General features: G+C 44.3%; 1 protein-coding gene across 1 annotated transcript in view; it reads right to left on the bottom strand.

Annotated features, from left to right (window-relative positions):
- MYO1E (myosin IE) overlaps positions 1–10,218 on the bottom strand; it is a 180,022-nt gene that overhangs the window by 52,798 nt on the left and 117,006 nt on the right. The window contains exons 9-11 of the mRNA XM_015560197.1: positions 10,160–10,212; positions 8,372–8,504; positions 2,918–3,114 (exon numbers count right to left, since the gene is read on the bottom strand). Of these exons, the coding sequence (XP_015415683.1) occupies positions 2,918–3,114; positions 8,372–8,504; positions 10,160–10,212 (383 nt within the window). The remainder of the gene's footprint in view (positions 1–2,917; positions 3,115–8,371; positions 8,505–10,159; positions 10,213–10,218) is intronic.

Below are 10,218 nucleotides of genomic sequence, written 5' to 3' on the forward strand. Positions count from 1 at the left end.
CTGCACACAACAGACTACACACAGCAAATACTAGTGCCTGCTGGAACCAGAGACCAAGGCAGTGACTTACAGCTTCAAAAACGTCTCAGTGCCTCACAGACAGAGAGCAGGCAGACAGCTCTGGTGGGGAAGGGGGAACGTTGGAGGGTGTGGCGGGAGCAAAAAAAAAAAGAGAGAGAAAGAGAGAGAGGTAACTCATGGACATGGACAACAGTGTGCTGATTGCAGGGTGGAGTGGAAGAGGGCACAGAGGGGATAGGTGATGGGGAAAAAAAGAATACTATGAATTGTTAAAAAAAAAAAAAAGAAGTCTCAGTGCAATGTCAAGTACTTCGGGAAACCACCAGAATCCCAGAAAACTATTATGGTAGCAGAAAAAACAATGTTTGCTTAATGATGAAAACCATTAAATTCCGGCAGAGTTAGTTTTCTTCAGGAAGTCTTGAGAATTGGAAGAAAATGTCATCTCGGATGATCGAAGTAAAATCTATTTCACATGAAGAACCCCACTCACTAATCATTTAATGATCACCGAACACCAGGGATGTCAAGAAGACAATCTCTGTTGCCAGGAGCTTATAGAGAGGGTGAGCCAACTACGGTTAATAATACCAGTAATTACCATTAAAGTGATGTTAATAAGAGCAGCTTCCGTATATTTAACATTCGCCTGCTCCAGACTTTGCTAAGTGCCTTGTCTGTGTCGTGTCCTTTAATTCTCACTGCAGTTCTCACACCAATAGTGATCACAGTGCAATCCCTGAGATCACGCTGGGCAAGAGGGAGGGCCTGGGATTACACTTAAGTGGACGATGCCTAAGTCTATGTTCTTTTTTAATTAGAAAACATTTTTTTTTTAAAGTCTGTGGTCTCAATCACTGTGAAAAGAGATGTGCAATTCAGTGGAACAGACTTAATGACAGGAGGGCAGTGTAGGTTGGAGGGGGTTAGTGAGGACTGCAGGGGAGGGAGGAACACAGGAGAAAAGTTCCTGGAGGTGGTGAATACCTGGATGAATCTTGAGGTATCAGAGTTGTTTTCCAGGAAAAAAAAGAAAAAAGAAAAAAAGATAGTCATCTTTTGCAAGCTAATGAGTAATAATGTAGAACACGTAGCTCAGTACCTGGTACACAGTTAGTGCTGGGTAACTGTCAGCTCTAATTAGTATCACTACATGAAGCATCCACCCTCTTTAACACACACAAAACTGGGAAAAGATGGAAAGGAAATAAGGTGGGAAGCCCAGTGCTGGAAGATACACTGAACAGGGACAGGAGGTGTGGGTTCTAGTCCCAGCTCTGCACGACCTTCTTGCTGAATGGCCCTGGGCAATTCCACCAGTGCTGGGGCCAAAGATTCCCTTGTCAGTAAAAAAGGGTCTGAACACGTTAAAAACATGGCTAATGCTTGGCATGACCTTGACCTTCCCAAGCAATCATATCCTTAAACTTGCCACAACGAGTACACAGAATAACTACCCTACGCTGCCCTGTCCTGCCCAACCCTAACCGCACCCAATCATGCAGACTTCTAGGGTCTAATGACCACGTTACTGCCCTTGATTTGGGCTTCCTGGGGGTTCTTCCTGCCTTGATCATATAAAAGGCAGAGGAGTAGAATACTGGATCACTGCCCAATTACCTGGATTTCATTCCTAGGTCTATTATCTAAGAGTGGTGTGGCCTTGGGTAAGTGCCTTAACCTCTCTGGGCCTCAGTTAGCTTATCTGAGTCACATGGTTGTGGTAAGAATTAAATGAGGTGTTTTTTTTTCCCCCTAAAATACTTAGAACAGTATCTGGCACATAGTAGGTGCTAAATAAGTGTTTGCTATTATTATTCTCCCACTCAGGCTGCAATGATTAGCATAGACTGTCACCGGCAGTGCTACACTGCTCAAAGACTAATTTTCAGGATCTATATGTGGTATACATAAATATGTATATATATGCAAATATTATGCAAACACATACACCTCAAGGGATGTCTGATATATATATATATGTGTGTGTGTGTGTGTGTGTGTGTGTGTGTGTGTGTGTGTGTGTGTGTGTGTGTACAGCCCTTATGTGTGGGCTGTACTTAGTGACCTGCTTCTAAGGTACAGAATATTGCAGAGCGGCAATACTTGAGCTCAAGATGAGGACATTAAAAGCTCTGGGACTTCTGCCTCGCTCTCTCTTAGATCACCCACTCTGGGGGAAACCAGCTGCCACGCTGGGAGAATATTCAAGCAGCTGAAAAGTAAGGGCCATGTAGCAAGGACCCGAGGAGTCCTGCGAATAGCCGTGTGAGTGTGTCAGTTTGGAACCAGATCCTCCAACTCCAATCAAGCCTTGGGGTGACCATCACTCCCCTCAGCATCTTGACCACAATCTCGTCCCTGAATCAGAACCACCAAGCTAAGTCATTTCCAAATGACAGAATAAATGTTTATTGTTTTAAGCTACTAAGTTCTGGACTAATTTGTAACACAGTAATAATGACAAATACAACACCCCTAAATCTTTAGGCTCAAAGTCAAGACCCCTTCATGATCCTGGTCTTCTCCTTTCCTGGCGTTCGGTCCTGCCTCTATAAAATACAGGCTGGGGGCAAAGTAGGTTTATAGTTGTGAGTACGTGAATCACATCTTACTCTTATTTGTTAGTTATTGTATTATTTTCCATATGAACAACTATAAACTTACCTTTGCCCCACCCTGAATTTTGTCCATAAGAAGCTGTTACTGTCTTGGTGTCTTGGTGGAGAATTCTAGAAGTAAAAGCAGGATACACTGGCCCCAGGTTGAGAGGGTGAAAAGTGGAGGAGTCAGGTGATGATTAGAAGGAGTGAGCCACATGAACACGAAACCGTTAGCAGTTTTCCTCTTGGCAGCTACAATATGAAGCATCACCAAGTCAGCTACGTCTACTTACATCCACCAAGAAGTCAAAGACGCGGGAGTGCAGGGCCTTGGCGAGGGCGTCCCTGGTGTAGCAGGCCTGCTCCACGTTGAGTGTCACGTGGATGGACTCCGACTTGCCTCCCCACTTGCTATCCATTTGCCGGCTGGTCAGCTTTTCTTTAAGACGGTCCTGGTTTATCCCCAGGAGATAGGCAGGAAAAGCCAAAACTATAGAAAACAAAATAAACCTCGATTGTTTTTAAGAAAGTTAACAATGCATCTCACAAACAGGGAGGCACTTGTGTGTGTGTGTGTGTGTGTGTGTGTGTGTGCGCAAATGCATAAACACACACACACACACACACACACACACACACATACACAGGCACACACACAAGATACCATCTTTAGTCCCAAGAACTTTCAGGCTAGCAATCCCACACACACCCATCCACTTTGCTTTTCCCAGTTATTCTATTACATGAGTTAATTCCTATGATGACTGAGCTTCCAATAATACAAATCAGTTAACCAAGAAGAGTGGCATTAAACCAATCCCCCCTGCTGAGATCACAGCTGAATGCCTAAAATGGACATCTCTCCAAGCTTGCAGCAAGACAGCCGGAAGGAACTAAATCAAGCAACATTTCTTTGGCTTCAAATATTGTTTTCTTCCTCTTTGATACAGTGTTTTCATAGCATCATTCACAAAGAGCTGGAAGCATCTGATATCATCAGACTAATAATTACAACCAACCACTTATTTTTTTGAGTAGTTACCATGTGTGGGGCTGTTAAAGGGAGAGGACAGGACACAAATTATTGAAGAAACTCTCATGACAATCTAGAGGAGGCGAAAGTAGTTTGCCAAATAAAAGCTAAATATGTGACACAGATAGATAATAAAGTCCTGGGGGAATTTAGAACAGAAAGATATTACTACTTGCGTGGGTGATTGAGGAAGATGGGTGGGGTCTAAAAGAATGGACAGGATAGGTATAGATGCAGAGGATGAGAGAGAGAAAGATGGAATGTGTAAAGGTGAGGAGGCAGGAATTCAAGAGACATGGTTGAGGTACACAGTGAGTAGGCCAACATTGGCTACAGCTGAAGGTTATGGTAGACGATTAAAAGGTCAGGACCAATTCCAATAGTGGAGATCATTGAATGGTCGAGATGGTCGGGCTGGAGTCAAGGGGACCTAGATGGCATCTAGAGAGGAGTGTTAGAAGATTTTTCTGGGCGAGGCGTATGGAACAAAATGGAGGGTGTTGTATTAGTCACATCACAGCACGCCCATCCCACCCTGAGGACATACAGTGGTGTAGTGTGTGGCTTTCGGGCAGAAAAGCTGAGGTTCCCAGGCTCAGCTACCTGTTTCCAGCTGTGAAACTGTGCAAGAGGAGGGCTAGTGATATAAATGGAATTCTTTTTTTCTGGTTAAAACATTCTAATGTGAATAAGTGACACCAACCATCCTTGGGCATAAAAGGATGCTCAGATTTCTCTCACTATTTTTATGGACACAAATCAGAATTCTTAACTGGACTACGAGTCTTCTTTTTCTGCATAAAGCTTTTCTGAAATTCTCTGATAAAAGGATTTTGTGAGAGACCTTATTATGATAATGCTCAAAAATCACAAGCCTCCCAATAAAAAATAATGTTTGAATTTCACAGATGGTGTTAGAATGAACAGGCTGGCATTTCTCAGTGTATACCTTCCAATGCGATTAAGTCAGTGAATGCATTTAGAAAAAGTGCAATGCCAGAACAAGGTGTATATGATCTATGTGAGTGTTCCACAGAAATGCTCCCACTAGCAGACAGCTTCCTTTTAAAAAGGGCATGTGAATAAATCAAGTGCAGTAATTTGCCAAAGGCCATTTCCTTTAGATTAGTTTTTACACTTGATCTTGGCGCAAAGGCCATGAAGTGATGATTTTAATTTAGTTTTTTAAATTTAAATTTATTGGGGTGATATTGGTTAATAACATTAGTTTCAAGTGTACAATTCCATAATACGTCATTTGTATATTACATTGTGTGCTCATCACTCAAAGTCTAGTCCAGCCATGGGCAAACTACGGCCCACGGGCCGGATTCGGCCCATTTGAAATGAATAAAAGTAAAAAAAAACAAAAAAAAACCCGTACCCTTTTATGTAATGATGTTTACTTTGAATTTATATTAGTTCACACAAACACACCATCCATGCTTTTGTTCCGGCCCTCCGGTCCAGTTTAAGAACCCATTGTGGCCCTCGAGTCAAAAGTTTGCCCACCCCTGGTCTAGACAACCCAGGGCCAGTTCCTTGATCAGTAAGTACAACCCAACATCTGCGGCGAATGAATTGTTTGATACAGCAAATCATTAGCCTCACTTTGTTGGTTTTGTAAATATGAGCTCCTGCCAAGCCCATAACCATGCTAACATGGGGACATAGTTCAAATATTTAGTGAAAAAGTATATCCCATTATCTTTATGACCACAGCTAAAGAAGTGTAACAAAACAGAAGTAGTCCTTGAGATCAAACAGACGGACAAGATTGTAAAGGAAACATGCCCTGTCTACTTCCATGGCTCACACCTCTTCTGTAGAGGAGGGCACAAGTGAAGGACCGCAGGCACTCGAAAAACAGGGCATGGAATCTGGCCAAGATTCAGAGCCACAGGCGGAGGGAAACAGCTAAGAAATCTAGAGAGGAAATCCAGTACTGGCTTTTAAAAAAGTCCATGCCATGTTTTTCAAGTATAACCTTTTATGACCTCACATTTTCTTCAGTGGCTGCCCTGGTACTAAAATTACAGGGCTGCTCATACTGACTTCCTTCAGGCTGTGAATTTCCATGAGGTGTCTGGGAGGGTGGCTGCATAAGGACTGCCTCAGAGGAGTACAGAGGCTTGGGGAAGGAGGAGGGAGGGGCATTGATTCATTTAAAAGTGCTGATGTAACTCGGGTATAGTTAATCAGAATTATGTAGAACATAGAAGAACCTGCTAGAAAATAATGTTTCAGTACATTTTGATAATGAAGATAGATTTCTATTAGTGCATTAAAAAGTGACATTTAATTTTTTCTTTTACATGTGAAGTATAGAGAAGATAGAGAAACTGACAAGATGCAGCAACACAAAATTCCATTTTACAATTTTAAAGGAAACAGCAAGGTAAAAAAGTTTTTTAAAAATAAATATTAGCCCGGCCGGTGTGGCTTAGTTGTTGAGGGTTGACCTATGAACCAGGAGGTCATGGTTTGATCCCCAGTCAGGGCACATGCCCGGGTTGTTGGCTCAATCCCCAATAGGGGGCGTGCAGGAGGCTGCCGAACAGTGATTTTCTCTCATCATTGATGTTTCTATCTTTCTCTCCCTCTCTCTTCCTCTCTGAAATCAATAAAAACAAATTTTAAAATATATATTTTTGAAATGCCAAGAGGAAAAGCCTCAATGGATGCATTCGCTTGAGCAACGCACCAGTTAATAATACTCTCCTGTGAGGAGAATGGAAGTGTCCTTGTTGGAAATGCTCCACCTGGGAGGACTGGGGATTAAGTCTTCCCTCTACAAATTTATTACACTGATATACTCAAATATCAGAAAGACACCACAAACCAGGTTATTCATTTTAGTAATGTTCATACATTATTGTAAAAGCAGCAGATCCAAACTATCCTAACGTCCATCAACAGATGACTAGTTCACTAAATTAAAATATAGCCAAGCAATGGAATGCTATGCAGCTACAGAAAAGGATGAAGCTCCTTAGTGAGTTATAAAATAACCTTCATGATATAATGTTAAGTGAAAAGGCAACTGCAGATTATGTTCTATGTTCCCACTGATGCACAAAGTGAGAAAAAACGAGTGGATGTGTGTAGTTGCTCTGGAACACATGTCTCCTGAATGGAATATGAGAGACTGGAAGCCTCTGGGGAAGGGAACAGTTGAGTGTAGGGGGCAGGGGAAGCTTTAACAGGGCACCCCTATGACCATGCTAAGGTCTTACCAACTGAACAGAAAACAAATTATTGGAAGGAGGGCACATTTCTTTGCTGGACTTCCTTGGTTTCCAACACAGCCTTTCCCGATCCCCATCACTCCATCTCCGCCAATCAGGGCATTCCACAGGCAGCTGCCAATCCTGGGCCTCACACCGTTGGTGGAGGAGGCTACTTCTTGGCCCAGGCACATGGGAAAATGCTAGCTGTGCCAGATTCATAACTTTGTTCTCCAGCAGAAAGGGGCAGTAAAGGACTGTACTATCCACAAAGGGAAGAGAAATCTAGTCTACTTTCACAGAAACCAAACTGTCAATGTTAAAAGGCCAAGTGTTAATGAGCTTCCCGCACACAACCATGCATTTGTTAAACGTGAAGGGCAATGTCCACAAAGTCTAGAAACATCGTTATTATTATTGTTAGGTTGTGTTTCTAGACTCTGTGGACATCCTGTCTATTTACTGCTTTCCACCCCATTCCTTCCCCTGGTAAACATAATTCATCTTGCTCTTTATCAGACAGACATCAGAAGTTAGCTGAGCTTCCCTTTTTATCACAAAAGAAAACAAAAATATAAAAAGAACCTTATTTGGAATGGAAATAGCCTTGCTGCATTGTCAGCAATGAGTGGGATACTATTTATTACTAAGCATCTAAATTTATCATCCTTGAAGAATGCTGAGAAAGGGAGAAATGTCTTCCTGGGTGGTTAAAGGATGGAAAGTCGTCTGATGCCCAAGAGGCTACAGTCAGTCACACGCCCTGGTGACTGTGGGGGCCTGTGCCATGCAAAACCAATAGCATCTCTGCAGGAAGGACTTGATTCCTGAGTTCTCAAAGAGTGAAAATGGCCATTCAGGTCCTCAGGCTCTGATTACTACAGAGGTGACCATTAAAAGTGACCATTACCAATAGCAACACAATAGTCAATGTCCTTCTTTTTCTTTTCATTTTCAGAAATCCAATCTAATCCAACCCATGGGGCAAACTAAATCTGTGAGCTTTCCATATTTCCATATATCCAATCACTTGCTCTTCATGACCTTTAGGTGAAGGGAGACCCTGAAGATCAGTGATAGAGAAGGTTTTTTATGAGAAGACAAATCTTTCGAGTTATTCGGCTATTACCCTAATCTTCATGAAAGTATCGCTTTACTTTTAAACCTAGATGTGAGATTCTGCCAGCTTCCCCAAGGTTAATGATAAATTGAAATGAATTCACGAATGGTCTCTGGGTGTGACTCTGGGACAGTTAATGCGGGAGGCGGGAGGAGATGGGCGGGAGGAGTGGGCAGGTGCACAGAAGAGGCCTGGACACTCACAGGCCCTTTTGTTCTGCCACAGCAGGACGCACGAGACTTCTCGTCTCTTCCCAAAATACCTCAGTTGAGATCTAAGCAAAGGAAAGCGGTGGGTTACTTCTGATGGAGCTAAACAATGGTTTCCCCGTGTTCTTGTTCGACAACTGTGCGCAGCGGCTACTCACACTCTTCACTCTCCACTGCGGCGTAGTTGCCGACTTCTTTGAAGCTGATGTTTCCCAGGTGGAGCACGCCCGCCACGATCTGCAGCACCAGCGCCTGCTCCTCCGCGAAGATCCCGATCACGTTCATCGCGTGCTGGAAGCGGGAAGAGAGATTACCCACGTGAGCCGGTCACCAGCCTTCTAAGCACACAGCGCAGGAGCCCGAGCTTCGACTGGGTGGTGCAGTGATGCGTGGCTTAGCTAGTGACGGCAGCTGGAAGTCCCAGTCAGACATTATCCCTGACCAATGCACTCTCTTGCATCTCTCTCAAGTCTCAACATCATGCTGGAAAGGCAGTGTGTCCTCGAATAGAGCATGCTCCCCTCCAGGATAAGGGCCAAGAGAACTGCAGGAGGAGAGGCACGCAGCTGGAGCAGCAGCTGGGCACAGTCAACGAGTCTGTCTGCATCCCTTGGTGTGGTCCTGGGGCCATGCCTCTCCCCCTAGGGCACTGGTGCCCGTGTCCAGCTACTCCAAATACACACAGAGGCCTTTCCCTTCACTGGGAGGACTGAGAAGAGATTGCATTTGCAAAAGATCTCAGTTCAAAATCTCCAGGGATTGCAATAATAACAGCATCAGAGAAGTCTTATTTCTGAGGTCTATACAATTGAATATCGAATAAAAGCAGCTGAAAAGCTTGAGTCTTTGATATCCATATTCCAAAGGAAATTTACTCTAGGACCAATGCAGGCCCCTCATCTGCATTGCTCCAGCCAGCTCCTTTGGGGCCTCCTGATGTCCCCTCTTGTCCTGGCTCCTGGAAATACATCCTGCCCTTCAAGTTAATCCACCAACTTTCTTCAAGCTGTACCTCCAAATGCCCTGCGGGGTCTCCCACTGGGCTCTGGCTCTGGGCTGAGGTTGGGCCAGGCTGATAGCTGACTCAAAGGGCAGTAGCGATGCATTTCTTTGAGGCTAAATGGGTGACCAGCCCACCTCCAGAAACGTCTAACTAGACTTGTGAAGTTGTTTCCCCGAGGATGTCACCTTTTGTACTATAATGCACGCACCATGTGGAGAGCTGTCTGACCTGTACGTACAGAGTGAAGAGGAAGTGGGTGGGAAAGCCTGAAGGTGTGCTAATAAACTCAATCAGGTGTCTAACCCGGCCGAGGTCCCAAGAGCGCTCTGCTTTGCCTTTCTAAGGAGGCAGCGCAATTGTGCGAGCTGCCAGTAAACAGGTGTGGTAAATGCACTATGCACAACAGTTCTTACCTGCTAATCAGAACTCCTGGGGGGCGGGGGGGCGTTAATGATGCATGCACTATTTTTGTTTGTTTGTTAATCCTCACCTGAGGATATTTTTTTCCGTTGGTTTTTAGAGAGAGTGGAAGAGAGGGAGGGACACACACACACACACACACACATCAATGTGAGAGACACATCAATTGGTTGCCTCCAAACATGCCTCAACTGGGGATTGAACCTGCAACTCAGGTATATGTCGAAAGATTCCCAGGTGATTCTAACGTGCAGGTAAGTTGAGAACCACTGCTCTAAACTCTGGCCAGGGCACGTTCACTCTCATTTTTATTGCCCGTCTCAAATCATTAAGCGGTCCTCCGGCAGCTGGGCAGGTGGCTATTGAAGGGTGCTTAAATGTGTTTTACTAACAGGACTGCTTACAGCAGAAAGAGGTGGAAATTTCATGCTGCTCTTGGCTTTGCTAACCTTCAGTGCCCTTTCTACCAGCCGCAATGCCCTGCCTGAGAGCAGATCCCGCCTGGTCCTGCACCAGCACTTACCAGAGTTTCCTGAAACTCCCGCTTGTCATCAATGTCATCCACCTTGTAGGACCCAGAGC

This window comes from Myotis davidii, unplaced genomic scaffold (assembly GCF_000327345.1).
Source record: "Myotis davidii unplaced genomic scaffold, ASM32734v1 scaffold1275, whole genome shotgun sequence".
Lineage (NCBI taxonomy): Eukaryota > Metazoa > Chordata > Mammalia > Chiroptera > Vespertilionidae > Myotis > Myotis davidii.